We start from the raw sequence: 21,471 nt of genomic DNA, 5'->3' as shown, positions 1-21,471 counted from the left end.
ACTTGTTTGTCATAACAGTCTTACGCGGGTAAACCGGACACGACTCGGGGTCAAACTGTGTCTACACGCGGAAATATCGACTGCGTGACTTCAACTTCCCCCGGAAGAGCAAAAATAAATATCTTGGAATCGCCAAAGGATGTTTAGCAATCAAGGGAAAGTAAACTGAAAATAACCGATCATTTACAAGCACAACAATTATCAACGTCACCACCAATGTGGACACGATTAAAGGGAAATCCCCACCATAGCCGTTTCCGTTTCCCGGTTTTGCGACAGTGGAAGTTATTCCATCGCACAATAATTGTTTTGGCGCAGCTGTATATGACCAAATAAGGCAGCTCGTACACAGATGGAAGTGGCAGCGCTTAAAGCGTCGCATAAGCAGACCGAAAACTGCTCGTCGAGCAAACGGTGGATTTGTTAGCGCGGTAAGTTACAATCCCACTTAATTTAGCCGAGACAGGGACACGTTTTTTGCCAAACAAAGTCTTGCGTGCTGTTGCGCGAGTTTACGAAACATGGACTTCGCGTATTTACCTGTGGATTAAGTCCGTTTCTTTTGTCTGGCAATCCGCAATCCATTGTCTCTTGAACCAAAACGAGTGGCGTTAAGTCGGATGAGCCGACGGGAAAAGATTGGAATAAGTCGGATTTCATAAACAGGGGAATCCCCCGAACGTGACAGTGGCAAAATCACAAGTGAGAAAATCGCCCGCCGATTGTTTTCCAGACGCGCGATGTTCCCAGTAACAATAATTCCGACTTTCAGAGTTGGTCGATTTGTCACAAAGTCTGCACAACTGTATTGCAAGCACATGCACGCGTCGCAAACATATGGGTTTGAAATCAAGCGCTAACCAGGTAACAGACCTTGATGCCTCGTGTAAGATTTGATGTATCGGCAACAGAGTAAAAGTAAAAAAAAAACTTAAGATTGAATTTTTCTGGAAAAAGTAAATCATTGAGTTTTTGCATGCATGAGATTTCTTAAATAAGTTAAAAAAATTACTAAAATTTAAGTTTCACATTACAATTTGGGGCACATCAGCCGTTGTATTTTTCCTGAAACAGTGTAACGGCAAGAATTCTTTTACCGGAATAACTTACTTTTAAGCACTAAACGTCATACAAAATGCAGTAGAAGTTTGTCCATCCATAAATTTAAATTACTAATGTTTTCTACCGGAGGCAGGGCAGCATCTGTCATCTGAGTAAAATTGGAAGTTGATACGCACTGTTTAAAAGTCTGTACTTTCCTGGTTCTGCTTGGATATACCTGTTTGTTTGAATTGCTGAAGACCAAAATACGCATACCGACCAACAAACACATTCACCAACAATTGCTGTAAAATTCAGCAAAGTGTCAAAACAAAATTTGTTTTCTCATTTTTCTTATTTCTCCTATTGCATGTTGGCATTTGTCACAGGTTTAATGCGATTAATAGTCTCTGTTTCATCGCGAGACCAAATCTTGGCTTCGAGTGTCTAGAAAACTTCTCGTTTGTCCAAATATGAACAACAAGTCACATATAAAACTTTCATTTCAAAATGATTTAACAAGGATGTTTTTGCTGTAAGCGACGGTGCATAACGGCCATTCAACCAATAATATGATTTGGAATACTTTTTTTATTGCCAGATGTTAACAAAACTAAATGTTTAGTGAATACCGAAGTTTGATCAGGGCATTATTTTACGCAAATATAATAGTTGGGAAAAATTAACTTCAACATGCAAAGTTTCTCAGGTTAATTGCAAGGTTATTATGAACCGGGAGCTTGTAGCCGCTGATACGCAAAGAAAAACTTACATAACTGTGCACAACCTGAAAACACATTATGTGAAAATTCGGAAAGTTTTTGCTACGTACTTTTCCGAGAGGCACTCGACGCTTGTCACAGTTCGGTTTCAAAACATGACATTTTGCAAAAAAACAGGTGCAAAACACAACTTCTTGTTCGCAAGTATTCTTGTTGATGTCAGTTCAAAAGGCCTCGGAGACAGCTCCCGACTGCGCTGAAGTACAAGGTGAATATATTTTTATAACGAGTAGGTCATGGCGTGCGGTTTTGCGGTTTTGTTTACGCGAAAATTGAATATCACTTGGATTTGCCGGATGCTGGTGCTGTTTCGAACAATGCATTTAAAGTTTATAGCCTAAATAATTTTTTGGCGTCTTTTTTAACGCGTTGTATTAATAAAGTTTGTTCGTTCGTGACCATGAAAAACATTGCTAAATCGCTATCCCATTTTCAAATGCTTTTCCAACAACTTTTTTCTTAGATACTGTACCAGTTATGCATGTGCTTTCATTTGCACAGTTGTCGCGGCAAATGTCAAGATTAGCATTTCAGTGAAGAAATTGCACAATTTGTGTCAAGTCTAGGTCTGTAATTTGCAAAAATTATGTAAGTCCGCAAAGACCGCGCTTAGAACAACTTCAATCGGACGCCCGTTTCTGCGTGTTTTGCAGTTTCCGCGGGCTGTTGTTTATGTTGCATTCTGGCAAGTTTTAATTGGAAGGAAGGTGCTTTTCAAGTAAAGATTTCCAATCTTACAGAAATATAATTTATTGCCTTCAAACATGAAAGTATTAACGGAGCTAAGAAACAATTAAAGTAGTATTTATGGGTAACATTGTTATCTTCTTGAGAGAATGGATAAGCTAACTAAAAGGCCATAAACCCAGGAATAATCGCATAGGTCAAAAGTCGTTACAAATTTACAACACTGAATGAAGATTTCTTGGAACAGGTCGTTACTAATTCTTAATCCAGACTAAGTTTAAACAACTAATGCTCCCAGCGTCCGCTCTGTAAATATTTCTTGGGAACCAAAATCGTGTGAAGTCAGCACACAACCATATTTTGATTAATGTTCGTTTGGGAAAACACTTATCGTGGCTGAATCGTCCGGTTCGACGACTGTTGTATTGTGGGGGCAGTTAAACACGAAAGCTGATGTCAATGTTGGCGTATGTTGTTGAACCCCCTTTGGCGGATGTCAGCATACCCGCAGAAGTGTAGTATACGAATGACCACCAGCACGACCACATTCATCAATTTGGACACTTCGTTGCCGTATGTAGCTTCCATGTAGATGTTTACAGAGTTGGGTCTATGTTTAAGATTAATAATGCTTAGTTGATATTCTTACATACTACTACGTCACCTGTTAATAACAACTGAGAGGTTTTGCACGTAAGGCTGTGGTTTTTGGGGAGGAAATTTCACCCGACAGTTTTAAAAGTATTATTGAAGGGTCGACATGCGTGACGTTTCAAGCACTTCACAATATCGCCTGAAGGTGTCTGCAGTGTTGTTGTTTGTTTAAAAGCCTACGAAGAAACTTCATCGCCGCTCCCTTTTCCGCAACTTGCGTCAGATGGCAATACATTGTGTATATCTACTGTATGTATAATGTATTGACGCAGTAAACTGTACCTTTTGATGACGGCGTGTTTTCAAGCAATAAAGTGTTTGTAACGCATATACTTAAAATATATAAATATTAACAACGTTGTTATCCAAATTACATGGAAGTCCAAATATGTGTAAGACAAAGAGGAAAACATAATTTAAAAGCTTTTTTTTCAAAACTCAAAAACGTTTTATTATGAATTTTAAATCCGTTTGTGACCTCATGACTTTGGGCAGCAGATTTCAGAAGTGTGCTTGATGTGGCTGCCGACGGAAAAAAATTACGGAGAAATTAGGAGCGTCTATTTTTTGGAAACAGAAAATCACGACCCGTTTTTTGGCGTTACATAAAAAGTACACGATCCATGATATTCGTTTGTTTTGTGAATCAGAAATCTTGACGGCTTAATTGCCAGTACGAAAACGTCTACAAATATTTTCATTTGCCATGGTGAACTTCTCCGTTTCTCGTGGTTTTATTTAAAGCAACCTCTAGTTGTTTACAGCAACTCGCGGACGTTAACAGCATTAAGATTTGGATCTTATCCGTAAAGCATGTTGGCATCGTCTCTCTTCTCGCGGTTGGGGTTTTCGAAGGAAGTATGACATACAACCTTATATATGTTGACAGGGATATCCGGTAATTTAGTGTAAGAAGAGTGTCAATAATTGTACCAACAATTTTGGCCGCGTTACTCCATTATCCGTATGGTTTTATCGGTGCGTATGTCGTTTTTCTTCCAGTTTAGACCATGACGGAAAGTAATATGGTTTGATATGTTCTCGATGTACCAATTCTATTTCTGTCAGGATCGTACGGTGACATCACCCATACCATTGTTGCTACGTATACGTCCGGATCAATAACGTGATTTTGATATTATATCGTATAAACACATCTTTTACACGATATCTATATCTTTTATTATTTTGTTATGAAGTACACGGAAATGATTATGGATGCGCATCAACCAGGTTAATGCATAAATAATACCACAGGAAAAATACATTAACTTGGTTTGGAGAAAAACGCATTTGTATGTGAGAAATGAACAATTTTTTGGAAGCAGCAAAAAAATTTATTGAGATACAGTTCCTACGATTTTAGTCTATGGGCGTGTTGCTGGCACTTTAGGCTACCAATGTAGTGCCAATATTTTTACACAAACAGTAAAGCCCATGAGCCTCGATGCATTTTTTACCATCGTTCAATGAGCGTTTTTGTCGAGGGATAAGTTTTTAAAATGCCGACCGAGAAATTTATGAATAACATGGCTTTTACAACTTATATAAACTTGTCAGCAAACAAATTACGTGTGTGTACTGCTTTCAAATGCCTGTTTTTGATTATTTCGTGTTCCTTCATACAAACACAATAATATAAAGTGTGTATTATAAGGCGAACCTTTAACCGTAGATTGGCGATCGATGATACCGATATATCCAGTGACATTTACGGTTGCCAGGATATCAAGACAACAGCTGGAATACCGCTTACTCGAAAGCAGAAGCATATAGGCCTACCAGGTGTCAGTAAGTTGTTTTGAAGAAAACAACCTGCAACCCGGTACATTAAAGTGTGTACAAATGAACTCGAATGTTTGTGATTGCATTCGTGATTAACTTTAATCGCCAAATGACTCATTTACCGCAAAGTTGTCAATTCCGTTTTGCGCTTTATATGCAACAAACAAAAACTATCCAAAAAACAGCTTCTGGTTGCCTTATGAATACGTAACTGTTTTCTTAGCAGACTGCATGCGTTGTTCCTCGAAACACTATTTGATAATTTAAAAAGTTTGAAGGGATTTATAGGCCAGCATTTCCCACAACCCATGAATAATACAAAGGATTCCATGAACTATCTACCTGGTGTTAGGCAAAAGCTAAGAAACACGATCCCCATGTTATGCAATAAACCAATGAAAACAAAGTTAAAAGAAAAAAATACGCCAATTTTGGTAAAAGACTTTTAGGTTCCCAGTCAACTTACTCAACCATGTCTGAATTTAAGATTAAAACTCACGATACTTTACTTGTCTGCGAAAATTTTTCCGATCAATCTCTTTATAGAATTGCAATGTTGACAAAACTTCTGTGGTTTATAAATCGTCATCATACGCCAGTGGAAATCACTTTTTTTGCTACTTGCCGCCATGAAGTGTTACTAACTCTATTGCGCCGCTGGTGTCCGTATACAAAAAGTTATTTCTGCCGTAAAGTTTCTGTTTAATTGATTTTTTCATGTATTCGTTTGGTTTTACATTAATAAAATCTTTTTTGTGCACCACTGTCATTTATCTGTATTAAGTTCACGACATTGGTTCAATACCTACAGCATACGGGATGTCTTTACTACACAGGACTGCATTAGTAGGTTGACAGGTCGCGCATCAATTTGTTGCCAACGTGTTTATATTTCTTACACTCCGTATTTTACGCTGTTTATTATCAAGTAACACCTATGTCGCTGGGGGAAGCAGGTTGTTGGTTGGTAAATTAAATTGGACGTGCACAATTTCACCTGTGCTAACACCAATGCTTGTGATTTATCCTTTGCGAGAGGCAACTCAGACAGTAAGAAACTTGTGGGATACTGAAGTAAAATTTGGTGCTCGGAAAACTCGAAAACATAAAAATACCAGAATAAAGTTTATATTCAAGTATCGATTGCATTTTTTTTGTAGTTAATCGTAGTTTCGAAATACCGATACATGCACGATTTCTCTGAAACAACTTTTGTGGAAAAAACCGAAATACCGACACCGAAACAGGAGACGAACCATGAAGTTGGAGGCTACAGTTATAACATAACGTTCTTTATGACTTGATTCGCTTAAATAGGTGTTGGGTATTGATTTTATTTTGGGCCTGAAAAATGTACAACCTCTACTACAGTGATCCTACATGCTACACAACTTCTAACACTTGATACGAGAGGGCATGACGTCACCGCCGTGACGTTACTCATTCGTGCGTTCACTTTTGAATCACGTGATACGGCTGTGGGGCTCAAAAAAGCGAGCGCATGATTGGACAAATACAATTGCGTCACAAAATACAACTGCGATGAAAAATTATACATGAGAGGGTTATGACGTCATCAGGATAAAGATAAGGGGTTTTGCTGACGTCATGAAAAGCCGAGTTATAAGAGGTGCGGGGACAGCTGAAAAAAAACGATCGGAAAACAAAAACGCAAACACACAAATGACATTCTGTTTTACCTTATTGTTTGTACAGAAATTATTATTACAGGCGGCTTGGCGATGACAGGGGTTACTCCACATTTTTTTGTAATTTTTTTACGAGCAAAAAACAAAGTAGAGCAAACAAAAAAGACATAACGCAAAGGACTGTAGGAGATTTACCTCCGATTTAATTTTGACTTCCAAATATTTGGTTTATCTATCTTAGTTCGTGATACGCGATATTGTCGTGATTATTTTGCTTTTTTACCCAACAGATTCTTGGCATGATGTTAAATACTTGGCTACAATCGCAGCAAAGCGTTGAGATGACCGCGTGGACGCAGAAGCATTAAATTACGCGCAGGCGCACGAAACAAAAAATACAGTATATAGATATATGACGTCATTGTAGAAAAGGCATCAATCAATTTAAGCGTAATATCGGCTTTGTTTGTTTCCTAATGGAGAGCGGGCGGTTCGCGAATGGCCTCCAATCACGGGCCCGCACAAATCAAGGTGACTTCGTAATCAAACTGCGTCACCGGCGGCGGGTGACGCAATAGAGGCGTTACGTCATAAGACTGTTACATGCACTCGAACTCGTCGATGCGGTGACGCGTGTTTCCTGATCGGATCTGCTTGAGGGTTTTGTATTTGTCGCGTCCGGCCTTCACATTTCCATCGTGGATGATGTCCATCTGGCTGGGGGCTGTGTTGGTGTCACGCAGGTTGTTTAGTTGTGAACGAAGATCCTGCAACGTTAAAAGAGTGTTTTAAATAAGAAAGCCAAAGCTAATATGCTGCTATACAATAAATGGAAACGTTTCGAACACGACCTTTGAACTTCTTGTTCAAATTTATAAACTCAACAACTTCGTTACACTTTGCGGGGCCAAACTCGGCGGGCCAGATAAACTAGTCATCTGGGCCGGGTCGCACTTAGGTGAACCTTGGCCAAGGTCATTAGAAGACAAACACAAGATATCAGTTTACCTCAAGTTGTGTTTGCAGAGCCTTGTTCTTCTCAGATTCGGTCAAACGATCTTCTTCACTCCTGTCTCCCTCTCCCACTTCGTGAGTGAGATCGCTCTTTCCTTGGTCGTCCTCCATATTAAGCTGCCAATAATTTGTCCGTTATAAGTTTACAGGCAATGGGGGGCACGGAGGAAAGTGCACATCGGCCCAAGGTTATCTCAAACCGCCTACGTTTGTTCCAGTGTCATAAATAACATTGTTAATTAACGTCTACGAAAGTCGCGTATACTTTAACGCGTCCAACCACACTGGCGATGAAAATTAGCCATTACTTTTTGCAACATGCTACCTTAATGGAAATTTGACGTCATAATCGTCATTATCTTGATCCACAGGCGCCTAGTCCGGGGGGCTGGGTTTTTCGATACGTGATGACGTCATAGTAACAAACTATGACGTCATAATATAGCCCCGCCCTGGAAAAATGAAACTAGGCGCCTACGTATTGATCATTGCTCGCAGTGATAGCGTCCAGTTAAACGCCACGCTGCTGTGGTTTCGATTGCGAAGTACACAAAACGGCCGACATAAAAAATTAACCACCAGGTGGCGTACATTAGCTGTACAAAACACATATTTCATTTAAACACGAGAGTTTCAATAGACGCTGATTTACCTCCATCATTTCTTGTTTAACGTGAGTTTCAGTAATAACAGGTTCCCTCCTCTGTTCATGAAGCTCCATAATCTCCCTCTCTTTCTGTGAAATCTCCTTCTCAGTTTCCTCAGCCTGTGGAATACAAACAACGATGAACGAAAAATAATTTTGTGTCTGCAGCGGGGGCAGATCCAGAAAATCTTTTTAATTGGGTGTGTGTGGGGGGTGGGGGGGGGGGTCCAAACGCGCCCTCCTGGATACGCCCCTGGGATGCACACACGGTATGTCTAGCTTTATGGTACTTACTGGGTTTTAATTTTATTTTTTAAGCCTGACAAACCAACAACCTCTACTACAATGATGGTTCTACATGTTATATAACTATAGTAACGGTTGATATACATATACAGAGGGCATGTACTATTCAATCGGGTTTCGTATCAAAAAAATTTCAACATTTTTTTTGCGTAGTCAAGAATACCTAAAGGTTGTTGCCTTTTGTATCCACTTGTTACAGATGAAAAGAATTTGGATACAAACCTTTATTTTCCACTTTTCAGCATCTTCAGCTTTCTCCTGTTCAGCAAGTTTCAGCCTCTCGATCTCAGCTAGCTTTGCCTCAACCTCGGCCTCCATGTCAAGCTTCTCTTGCTCGTTTTCGGTCGCTTTCTAAACAAACAATAAATAATTTTATTGAAAAGGCCGACGATACAAAATGAAACAGAAATTATTCTGATTTTGTGGAATTTGTATCTTTTTTTATGTTTTGTCGAGGTCTGCAGTCTAATGCACATAAGTTCGAGGGTTCTAAATTGGGGCACCATGAACCCGTTGGAATTCACAGATTTTCCTAAACACCAACCACTGTTGCTGACGATCAGGCGGACCACTGGGGAAGTCAACTTTATATAGACGACCGGGGTCCGCAGCGTTAACTCAATTGGCCTAAGTGTGCCACGGTCCCAAATGAGTTAAGAAACCCTGAGTTGGGCGCATGACTAAGTGTAAAATATTACATTACCACAGGGGTATGTAGGAGCCTTTGGCAAAACCAAACAAAACGGCGAGTGCAAAATCCAGCGAAACCACAGGGTGTGATGCAGGTTGAATTATCGGGAATTCGGACATTAGTTCTAATGGTTAAATTAAATGGCCTGATTTTGCATTTAAAAAAGGTACACAACATTCACGCCAAAAATGTTCCAGTTGCAATTACACAGTAAAAAAGACCAAGAAACCGTTTTAAATTTTTACCTTTTTAAAAATTTATTATTGCAAGCGGTTTAATATTCAAGAAACCACTGTCCGTGAATGAACTTGCCACACAGGACTGTGATGGCTTGATTTATGATAAGAGTATGGTAAGTACGACCATTAACGTTACATCGACATGGCCAAACTTACGTCAATGGTGTTTGTAAACAACACGGCCGTGGAATTTATTGCACCAGACGCCATAAAGCAACATGAACTTGCACCAATTTGACCTGAAGCTTTAGCATACAAAGAGCCAGTGTGACCTTTATCTAAAGCAAACCATGACACATTCGGAGTCACGAAATTGAAGTTGACGGAATATTTGACTTGCTGTTACACACGGAACAAGCATAAAGCGACCGCAAAACTTTTGGTGAACCGACATGCAGTTAACCGCAACAAAAGTGCCACATGTTAATAGTTATTCCCGTAATATAATGTTTCTGTTGCTGTCAGGCATATTGTAATTTAATAGTCTGCTTTTCTGGCACAATAAAAACGTAACTTGATTAACCGACATCACGTGATTTCACAAGCGGTGTTAGCGTTAATTTTTCGTCTTGGTACGTTTTCTTGGTGTTGGTTGTGTGCTATACCAGTATCATTACCCTGAGGAAGCCTTGTTGGATAACAGGCGAAGTTACGTATTTTTTGTGCCAGAAGAGCAGACTATTAATTTATTCCCGTTGTTTGTGTTTTTTTTTTTAAATGAGTCTGTCTTCTACATGAGCCATAACTGTGGAGTGAAAATGTCATACACCGCAGTCCGCGGATCGCAGACCTTCGACCTGGAGTAAACCCTACACTGTAATATACCTGCTGCAGGAGTTGGGCCTCTTTCTCTGCCGCAATTCGATATTGTTCTATTCTGATCCTCTCTTCTTCAGCTTGTTCTTTTTCCTGTTTCAGTTTCTCGGCAACTTTTTGCTTTTCTTCCAATTCTGTGACGCAAGATATCCGTATTGAGTACACAAGATGGGAAGTTATATATTTGCATTAGCAAATAGCGGCGCTGCATTGACATTATATTTGTGAACTGTAAATTATTAATTGGGTGCAAAATAAGTAGAGTTAATAACTTTGAATATAGAAGCCAAAGCAAAGATGCTGTTAATCATTTTAAGTAAACGTTTCGAACCTATACTTGGTTCATCATCAGTACTAGTAACAGCATCTTAGCTTTGGCTTTTATATTCAAAGTAAATTATTAACTTTAATACATATTGTATGGTTCAGTCTCCAGGCGACAAACTTGCTACCTCAAAATTTGTATTTCGTATTTCGTGTGGAAAATTTTGGTCAATACAAAATAATCTGGCCGGAGTGATGAGAAACAAGCCGAGATGGCCTGACAATATTGTTGTTTGGAGTTAATTTTCTGGCCAAAACCAGTTTAATGCAAGTTTCGGGTAAATTCGGAACAAGACAAAATGGCAATATTGTGTAATGTTTCAAATCCCAAATATCATCGTAGCCAACGTTGACAAACCAGTGGCATTTGTTAGAGCAGTTGGAAGAAGCAGTGCATACTGACTACAATCCTGATGTGACAGCAAAGCATCCGGTTTAACTAAAACGGAAGCGACAGTCCACGTATTGTGTCAGTCCAACTAGATGCTAGAAGGCTCTTTTCGTGGTCCTATTACTACAGCACTGCTATGTGTTGTGTCAAGTCACAATATCTACTGTTTTGTCATAACCACAAATAAAGGTTTTGCAGAATGTCCCAAAAAAAACTAACTTAAGTGTAAACCGTGGCGCTTTTTTAACCATATTGTAACTTGACGATCAGTTGCGGTTTAGAACGTAACCCAAATGACATTAACGACGCCGCTTATAAATTTTTAAAAAGCATTTTGGTCAATACTCTAATATTCGCTCTACCGACAAGAGCACACACGTCAAAAAAACGCCAGACGTCGTTTGGAGTCAAACGCGATTCCGACAACAATAATGTGGAATAGCAAACAGAGGTAACCGTGCGGATATAGTTGCACGGGTATACGTGCCACTACACTCAACACGGTTTCCGATCAAACAGAGACACTATGTGGTTATTAAATAGCGGAGGCATTGAAATTTCTCCTTGTTTGCGAGCTACATATGTCAGCCAGGTGTTTTTTTTACAACAATGTCAAAATTTATGAGATTTGGGTCCGGGAGAGCGTTTCACCTAGTGAGCCATTGTATCAGTTAACGCCCAGAGTGCAATTCTGCAAATCGTCAAAATGGTGTTCGCGCGTTTTAGTTCTTAGTACAAAATTATCGAATAGAAATCACAAAAACATGTTTTCATTGCCATAACTTGGGAAACCAAAGCACTTGTTTCTAACAATGAAAGCGTGATTGTTGCCACACGTACCTTCTCTGTACTTTCTATTGTCCTCTTCGTATTTGCACATTTTTTCCTCCAGTTGCTTCATCTTTTTCTCGGCCATTTCCTTTTCCTTCTCCACCTGAGCTCGGCGGTTCTTTTCGCGTTCCAGCGCTTGCCTGCACACAACAGAGAAATGACTCGCCTGAATGCTTGGCAAACAATAAGGAGGATAGCGCGTTGTCAACCACGCCGCAACAACGGTGAAAATTCAGAATGAAATTAAAATTCATTGCCTTTGAAAATTAAAATTCGTGTTGTTAGTTTTTCTTAGGGCTGTTTAATACTGAAGTTTTAAAACAATTTTGTGTAATGAACATTTTCCTTGCGATTTTTATTATTTAGATTATTAATGAGCCGAGGTTAAAAGCTTTTACTCGTTGTGCTTGCAAAAGCATAGGAAATTCAAAATTATTTCCAAAACGGTCAATACACGTCAATAGTGTGGTTAATTAATTGTATAAAAAACATATCGAACATTAGATGAATTTGTGAAACAGAAACAATTGAAACGTTCCAGACCTTTCCTGTTGTTTCTGGTGCTTTTCCTCCCTAGATTGAGCTTTCATCTGTTGAACTTCAATTGTGTCTGGCTTTCTACGTCTCATGTATAGCTCGTGGTTACCCATGCATAACGCCAAGATGCGCTTGTTGATGCGTAACCGCTCGACGTAGAAAACGAAGTCCTGCACAAAAGGTTTTTATAGGTTGGTTGGTTGGTTGGTTGGTTGGTTGATGGTTGTCTGGCAATCGTCAAATTGACGTAAGCCGACCCGATGGAAATCACCGTGGAATTATTGCCTGGTTTCTTGGATGGAATGCACATACGTAACAGCGGGGCTAAAGTTGCATGTTAAAGCTTTTTTCTGTCTTTTTGACAATTTTAAATTGTAAAATAACCGGATACAAATGCTCAACAATACATAATCTCGTATCAAGCCAAGACAGCGATGCCACCGAGTCTAAAGAATAGAGTGTTCCAATTTAGATGATTACATTTTTTTTCGTTGTAAAACCAGCGTCAATATGATTGATGTAATTATTTTGTGTGATTTACAACGCTGTAGGTATTCCCAGCCAGTATTCGCGCGTACAAATTATTGCATCACAATAAGCTTACTGGAGCTTTCTTGTCGATTGGTTTAATGACGAACTTCCTGTCGTTGAAGGAAATGTTCCTGATCTCACTCCATGGGAAGCCGATCTTTGGTGTCAGTCTGAAAAATATCAGAAATGCAGGTAATTTCCACACACAAAAAAACGTTTATTCAATTTTCAACGCTTTATCATGAAATTAACGAACTATTCTAGTCTTAATACAATAATACACATACTAGTCATAACAGTGAGGTTCAAGGTAGCGTTTCAAAAACAAGCAAAATTTTTGGCACATATTATAGTTATTACTGCGAGTATAGAACTGGTCTGTCAAATTTTGCGCTCAGAAAGAGCTACTACTGCCCACAAAAGGATATCATCATGTAACACTAATTAAAAAAAGATAAAGGTATTTGTGTGTTAATGGCGGCAATATTTATCAGATGGGTTTGCAAACAATTAATGCCACTAAAGTGCATTTTAGGAGCTTCGCCAACACTGGTTCGTGTGCACAGCCAATAATTTATCGCGGTAACTTGTTGGCTGGTCGCAAATTTAACATTGTGATTACATAACGATATGAGAGGTGGTGTGAACACTTGAGGCATGGGCACCGCAACACGTTCATATTAAGATGGTGTGGCCAATGTGTAAGATATGACAATACGGTAACGAAAATAGTTTTTACTTGTCGCTCTTTTCGTAGACGTTGAGTCCCAGTGCGTCGACTCCCAGGAACAAACTCGTCTTTTTCTTGTTCGTGATTTCGAAGTAATTCACCCCGTACATTTCAAGATCCTGTTTTCAAGGTTTGTGGTTGGTTAAAAGGCCTTACAATATCAACAACATTTTAACTGGAAAATCTTGTACACGATGGAATGCGCTACTTGTGCCATGGAGTCATAAGCCAACAAATGGTGATTTTTTACTGCCCTATATGTAAAGGACCTCAGTTTAGGTCAATCAAATAACAAAATAGTTGTAATACCTATGAGCAGAATTGTTTCTATTTGTAATAACAAATGAACTCGGTCATAATATCATTGACAGCGACTTGTTACTCTTATTGTAGCTCTATGCCAGTTTTTGAATTTACTAAAACATGCCGCACAGTTAAAACATCAAGTTATTGCTGCTTGGTGCTCTTCAGTTATCACTACAATCAGAAAGCAATAGTGTCAAAGACAACCTTGATTCAAACCAGGGGATGGAAAGAGAAAATTTGTAATCTGGTTGAGAATTGGTTAAACTTGACCAACCTGTGCAATTTTGAGATACTCGATCATGGCATCTTCCCTTGGCATAATTCCATGTTCTGCATGCCAAGTTTGGATCCTTTCTTCCCATTGATCTCTGGTCATCTTGTGCTGTTCATAAACTCTAAAAAATACAAAAACTGTAACCTTTCTTTTAGGGGTTATATCAGCAACACCACATATCCAGGAGAATCTTGGTATTGATTGCAGACAACTATCTATGTCTTAGTACGACAAAAATATATTTCCCAAATAGGTTAATCCCCTCACTTTTGTGACACTTTTAAGGAAAAGAAATAAAGTTCCAATTTAGATGATGCTATTACTTCCAGAATATGATTTTTACTATTTTTTTTAAATATAGGTGCTTTATTTGTCGCAAAGAAGTGTATCGTAAGAATATTTTTCATACAGTTTAAAAATATATATATATATATATCCATACAGTTTTTATACAGAACCCAAATTTATTGTTTTATTAACATACCTGTTTGGCAGAAGTTTATCATTTGCCAAGTACCCAGGCTTGTGTTTGTCGGGTTCGTAGGTTCCATATTTTGCCTGAACAGCATAAGATGCAAGCAACACTGACGTTTCAGGTGGGCAGTAGGTTTCATCTGTGAGGATGCTGTCTTTTACTTGAAGGAAAAATAGTCTCTGCAAAAGAATACATTTTGCTTAATTTTGTCACTGTTTTGAATGCTGCCACTGACGTGAATAGAATGCTGGCCATTCTAAACAAAATGAAACATTACATTAATGACTTAAAGTAAAAAAAAATATACTCTTAGAGTGCGTGCAATTATAATGAATTTTATCATTGGGTGAACAAGCGATCACCATTGTCTGCATTTGTGCATAGTCTGTAGTTCACAAAAGAATCTAGAATGCTTACAGTCATTCATCCAAAAATTGAATTTTTTTTTGTATTTTTTACATATAAACCTTTTGCCACATATTATATACACAGTGATGTTTTGAAGTGTTGCAACAAAAATGTATGTGCGTTCTAAGCAGTTGAAACCACACAGTTTAGGCTAAAACGGTGAACCACAGGAATGTAGCTGAGGCATGCAAATGAACCATGCACAGCCACTATCAACAATTTGGTTAGGCATATTAATAGCCCAGGGGCAATAGTTGAAAAGACTGGTGATCCAGGAAAGAAAGTTAAGGCTTAAAAAAAATCTCTATTACGGATCCTCAGCTTGCACAAAAATATTGAAAAAAATTGAAATTGTGCTATGTTATTCAAGATGTAGTAAAGGTAATTTTTAAATACACATTCATACTGACAGCCAGACAAATGATTTGTCTTGTTTCACATAAACATCACAAAAAATTTCCAAACTTGTTTGAATAAAGAAACTTAGAACAACCATGCAATGTTTATATATCATAAGCAAGTATAACATCAAAACCACATTCTTTAGATCTTATCAATGTCTAGACATGGAACCCAACAGCATGGTTAGAAGTCCCAATGGGGCGCCACTAATGTTTGATTGAGTTAATGTTTAACTGCAGACCGGTACATGCAGCACAGCAAACAGGCATGTCATGACTGTTGTACAACCTTCAAAGTACATACACGTAGCAACCAAGTGATTTGCAGAGTTGGCAAATGTTGCAGCACGGCAACTGAAGACGGCACTTACACAACACACTTTCATAAGCTACCTGTGATGCCACCCACATGCTACTAAGATGAATGCACATTGAGCATTGGACTTTTCTGGCCAATTTTTATTAAGCATGTGGATAATGCTTACAGTACATGCATGTTATATATAAGTAATATGTGGTACCTGTGTAATATCTTGAATTAGTTCTTCAGCTACATCCTCTGGATAAAACTTGGCTCGAAACTTGAACAGGTTAGGGGTCTCTTTGCGGAGATCTTGTTGCTGAACCTATTGTAAATATTCCATAGAAAAATATAATTTTACTAGAATCCAACCCTGCGTCGTTCCACTACGTAGAATTAAATTTCAAATGTTTTTGAACTTGTTGGATAAGTTTTTCGATCTCAAGAAAGTTCAAACTAAATACAATCAAATTTAGCTTCTGCAATAAACGTTTGAAAATGTATGCACAATGAACCTATGTATATTATGGCTATGTTTTCAGATTTTTAGCTATTTGCTTGTTTTTGTCAAACCTTTTTGTTGAGTTTCAGCCAGGTGGAGTAACCTTTGGAGTCTGCATACTGAAGACCAAAAAACCAGATCTCTCTCAAGCCAACTGTTTTCACCACCTACAACAATTATTCATGCTTTTGAGTAAAAATGCCAAGTGATGTTAACATAAAAACATACAATGCCATTTGTCTTTGTGTAATATTTCCAGCTTATGGTTGGAATTTGCAAAATCACGCACAACACCCAAAGTTAAGCAAGGTCAGACTACAGGGTTTAGTGGTTCAGGCTCACATAATTAAAGACCATTGAGGAAATATACGCCGCCCGGCTAGAGAGCGTGATTTGGCACTGTTAACAGGCATCAAGGGACTTGAGCTAATAAACAAAAAGGGCAACTAAGCCCCTTGAAGGGCTTGAAGCAGCACAAGAGCCTGTTCGCATCTTGAAACATGACACATGAATTCACACAGCGATTTTTATTCTTCAGTCAACTGTTGTTTAACTATCATCAAAAATGCAATTTAAAAACAATTTGTGAGATCTAACACTGAAAAAAGAACTAGTTTTAGGTAGTATATATTAGTTTGTAACATAAAGAGACAAATTCCTATTTTAACCACAGTTCATTGCACAATACTCGTTCAATTTAGGGACCCTTAGTTAATAATAAGATAATCGAACCTATAGTATTCCAATAACGTCCACAACAAACTACCTTTCTTAACTGACAGTTAAATGGGTCAGGAATGTTCATTATACTATATTTAACAAACCTGATCAAAAAGTTGTTTGCCAGTTGTACTTGGTTGGATGGCAAACTCCAACTCTGCGTCCATCGTCGTGACTCGTACATTGATCTGTCAAATAAAGCAACACATTAGTATCTTATGACAACATTCATCATTTTATTGAATAAAGCAATAATAAAACTGAAAACTGACAGTGACCATGAAACTCAGCATTACTTAGTTTTCCAATTGCCTCTTTTTCTTCCTAAAATCAAACTATTTGTCATTTGCCAAGTATAATACCAGTTTACAAAATTGAGATATTGGTGAATATGAAAATTAATAATTCCTAAGAGGTTACATCTACTGCTAACTTGAACTTTCTAGCAACTAATACTAACATAGACAACTGTAAGAAAATACTGGTTAGTTACCATGTTCATTTCTTGTAATTTTCACTGAACAAGAATAAATATCATCTAGTTTTACAAAATATCTATGCTTTAAAGTGCACTGGCCTTCCCATGTACATACTACGCACCAACAAGTATATGTCAATGCTCATATGGAAGAGGTAAACCATAATTGAGCCTGATTGTAGAAAATTACAGGTCTTGTGACGTAATAATGAGGTAGGTGATTGTGTCCGTACTTCACCATTTAAGGAATGTTACTAACAACACTATATATTGTTTATTACACGACATGGTTTATCAATAAAAAATTCATGCACAAATAAGACTTTTTTTGAAGCCCAATACCACTTATTGTTTAAAATTATGTATTTTACTGTATGTTTTGCAGATGTTTTAAATGTGGACAAACTTAAGAGATTTGGTATGAATTTTGGCTTAAACATGTCGGATTTGTGTGTATTTTTGGTGCTTAGTTGTTTTGACATCAAAACTCTGGTTTCCCCCCTAAATTGCATGGCATGGTCCACTGCACTCAACAACAAATAGGTTGGGTAGGAATCAAAGAGCTCCAACTCGGGTTTAATGCCAGCAAAGGCAGCAACGCTCAGCGATTCACCAAAATGTGTTGAAGTGCAATGGGCCGTTTCCACTTGACCAAAAATGTCACTCCAGGCATAACGTAGAGGTCGGCCGAAAAGAACGCGAGTGCGCAGCGATCCACGACGGGAAATTCTTTAGCTGATAATTCTCAAACCTTTATTGCCAATTTGCACCGGCTGTTACGTCATAGTCTGGTTGTTACGCCTTGCGCAAACGGCAGCGTCGCTATGTTTGCTTACTGGGCGTGAAACTGCGTGACAATCGCAGCCGCAGCTTTGCCGGGAAGTCGACGTTCAAGCCGTTGCTTAATCGGGTGCGTTGTAGCTTAGGGGAGAAGCTAGTTGCCACAAGCGAAACGTGCTCGACACAATAGGTCCGTCGTTCATTGTCAACGCAATTGTGTTGTGTGGAATATTTGGAACCAGTAGAAATAACATTTAACAAAACCGCTGTACAAAGACTGGCTGGGAAATAAAACCGTTTTGACAATGACAGTAAAGATTGTGCGAAATAAACCTGTCAAATATAACACATGAAAATATCAACCAATGTGTGTTTTCTCTCTTCCAAAATTATTGGGTTTGACGAGTGAGCAACCGTAGGTCGATATGTCGTAACTGGTTTTAGATAAAAACATGTTTCGGAAGGCTTGACCTAAAGGTCATTACATAACTAGTACGTAAGACACAAATCGATGAGCAATGGGAGAAACGTTCTGTAGATACGCCCTTAGCAGAGGCTATATATACGTTGTTGCCATAAGGGGCAAGGTCGAGACGCCCGGGTACAAATGGTCATCACCTGTTTTTGTACTTTCTTGGATACCCTGCGTTGGTAACGCCTCGGATCGACGTTGTACTTTGTCACACCGAACATATATAGGCTGCAACATACGTTTTACCACACAAATAATGGAGAATTATGGCCTTGACAAGTATTGAAAGCCTACCCTGTACCGAAACATAAGCATAGCAATTCTCAAAAAACAACCATTCATTGCCTTTGTGCAAAATCATTATGGATACCTGATTTTGGATTTACTTTGCAATTTACATCAACAAAAAGACAACGTAAATTAAAATTGGGCTGTCACACATGGATTTACGAGGTAAAATAAAATATTCAAAATTCCGTCGTATTTCCGACCACATGAACTTCTAATTCTTTTGTTTAATGCCACAGTTTTAATGGTTCGTTAATGAAAAGGCATTTTGTCAATCAGTACGTAAACAACTTATCACAAATCAAAAATGTCAATAGAGTTAAGTGTATTGGCTTTTGCATTGAGGGCGCGGCCGCAGTGGTATTTGCCGAAGTGGCATTGACCCCTGGTCGAGCGAAGAAGGTGGCCCACATCAGTGCCTTGCAATCGGAACGCGGACGTGAGGACGAAAGTAAACAAAACTTCGAGCTCTTTAAAGGAAACTACAAGACAAGCATGCTGTGCGCCCAATCTCCTGCCTGGGAAATAGTACCGAAACCAACCACCTTTCCTTTACCTTTCACTTTCGTTTAAGCCTTTTTATCACTTTTTTTAAACTTTTATGAGAAAAGTTGTTGAAATTCTTGTAGAAATCCCACCTTTCATGACTTTTCTAGAAACGCAAATCTTCAATATATGATTACCGTTACTTCACCTCTCTTAATATTGATTCCGACAAAATCAAACTCAGTATTCCTTGGCAAAATACTAAAGAATCTAACTAAAATTTTGCATGATTTCTGTTCAGTTTTCCTACTTGATGCCCTTGTAGCGAGCGCCCACAAAGCAACTATTTAGTACATCGTCTTATCGGGGCTTTTACTGTTCAACTTTCCCACGGGTTCAAAGGACTCCCGTAAACAGTTAAGAATTAAGATACAAAGAAAACCAAAGTACAGACTGGAGAAGGTGAAAAATTACAAATTCAAAAGGTTTTAGGTATTTATCTTGTACCCTTCCACTCCATACACGCGGATACAGCTAACTCTTCCAGTGTTGGATGCTGCCTGGTGCCTGCAACACTGATATATGCATGTGCCACATGCACTAGTTCTAAGTTTCAATCAATCTAATCTACCACATATCAACAAGCTGTGCACATTATCCGCTTGCAGTTGTCACTCAACCTCAAGTAAGGACGTAAGTTTGTAAATCTAAACAGTCTTCCTTTTCACAATCCGAGACCCCTATTTTGACATGAACCGGCCTAGTCATATGGTGGTTATAATAAGGCTTGTCGCTGTACAGATTCCTACACTTCCACACAGCTACGGATTCCACTCGGATTCTACGTCATAACCTGTGCGAAAAAGACACAAAATACATCCACAGATTTTAGTGGAAAATTTAACGGAAGCCTGCTTGCCCTGTGTAAAATATTTGCCAAAATTAACACGGCAAAGCTGCAAGGTTACAACAAGATAGTTCGCTTGTTGCAGTCCCACGTACTTTTCTAACTGATTATTGAGAGCAAGGACGGCGAATATGTGTTGAACGAAGTTGCGTCCCATCGATTGTTTGCAACCCAGCAGGACGTTACATTCGAGTTTGCTTGCTACCAAAACGCGTCCAGAGCGATTTTCCTAGAACTGTGACCACCGTACAATAAAGGCGCATGGGAGCGTGTGTACTGTGTATGTATTATTCATGTTGATTAAACGCAGCGAAGGTGCTGTAAAAGGTGAAGTGAGCATTTACCAGATTCAAAAGTATTAGAAGACAAAAATTAAAAAAAAAAACAGAAACCGTAGTTGAATTTTAATGGTGTCAATTGGGTTCAAGGCTGCCGCGTCGTAAAAGCAAGTGATACAGAATATATAGGCATGTGATCAACCGTTTACAATAGTAAACCACTGACGGCTAACGTTTAAGTTGCATCGGCGGATAGACCAATAAATTTTTTCATTTAAGGGACCCCAAGCAATTACGTTGTAAACCAGTTTCGATCCCAGAAGGTAAACCAGGTTCAACTTTCGATTGCTGAGGCTTTCAATATGAACTCATACGTACATGCTGCATAACTCATATGCACACCACACAAACTTTCTAAACAGTGTTACTTTGTACACAACCCCAAACGTTCAGCAACACCTAGTGTGAATAACGTATATATCGAGTTTACTGTACCCTACGCGATTGGATATGCGGTTGTAAGGAGTATAAAATGGCTTTATTTACTGGGGGTGTCACGGGAATCTAGCGAATTCCGGTCAACCATGGCAACGGAACAGTTTAGCAATTTAAAAATTTGGCAAATTTTGAAAACCACCGTAATTGTTAACTAAAACGAGATCAGCGCGCCAACCACCACTCAGTACACAAGGTGAACGAGTCACGTGAAACGGATTAGCCAATGAGATCGCTGGCGGCAAA

At 38.7% G+C, this 21,471-nt stretch overlaps 1 protein-coding gene across 1 annotated transcript; it reads right to left on the bottom strand.

Annotated features, from left to right (window-relative positions):
• Positions 1-6,061: 6,061 nt before the first annotated feature.
• On the bottom strand, positions 6,062-19,007 carry LOC145895207 (moesin a-like). The gene is made up of 15 exons (XM_082983976.1): positions 18,918-19,007; positions 17,146-17,229; positions 16,393-16,488; positions 16,040-16,144; positions 14,719-14,888; positions 14,235-14,355; positions 13,664-13,773; positions 12,998-13,094; positions 12,400-12,563; positions 11,866-11,996; positions 10,320-10,444; positions 8,787-8,915; positions 8,265-8,378; positions 7,607-7,729; positions 6,062-7,365 (listed from the first exon to the last, which is right to left on the bottom strand). The coding sequence occupies exons 1-15, from the start codon at positions 18,990-18,992 to the stop codon at positions 7,198-7,200; spliced, it is 1,812 nt and encodes a 603-aa protein (XP_082840102.1). The 5' UTR covers positions 18,993-19,007; the 3' UTR covers positions 6,062-7,197.
• Between the last annotated feature and the right edge of the window lie 2,464 nt (positions 19,008-21,471).

Source organism: Ascidia mentula, chromosome 3, assembly GCF_947561715.1.
Source record: "Ascidia mentula chromosome 3, kaAscMent1.1, whole genome shotgun sequence".
NCBI lineage: Eukaryota > Metazoa > Chordata > Ascidiacea > Phlebobranchia > Ascidiidae > Ascidia > Ascidia mentula.
The sequence above is the reverse complement of the archived record's forward strand: the minus strand, read 5'-3'. Positions and strand labels throughout refer to the sequence as shown.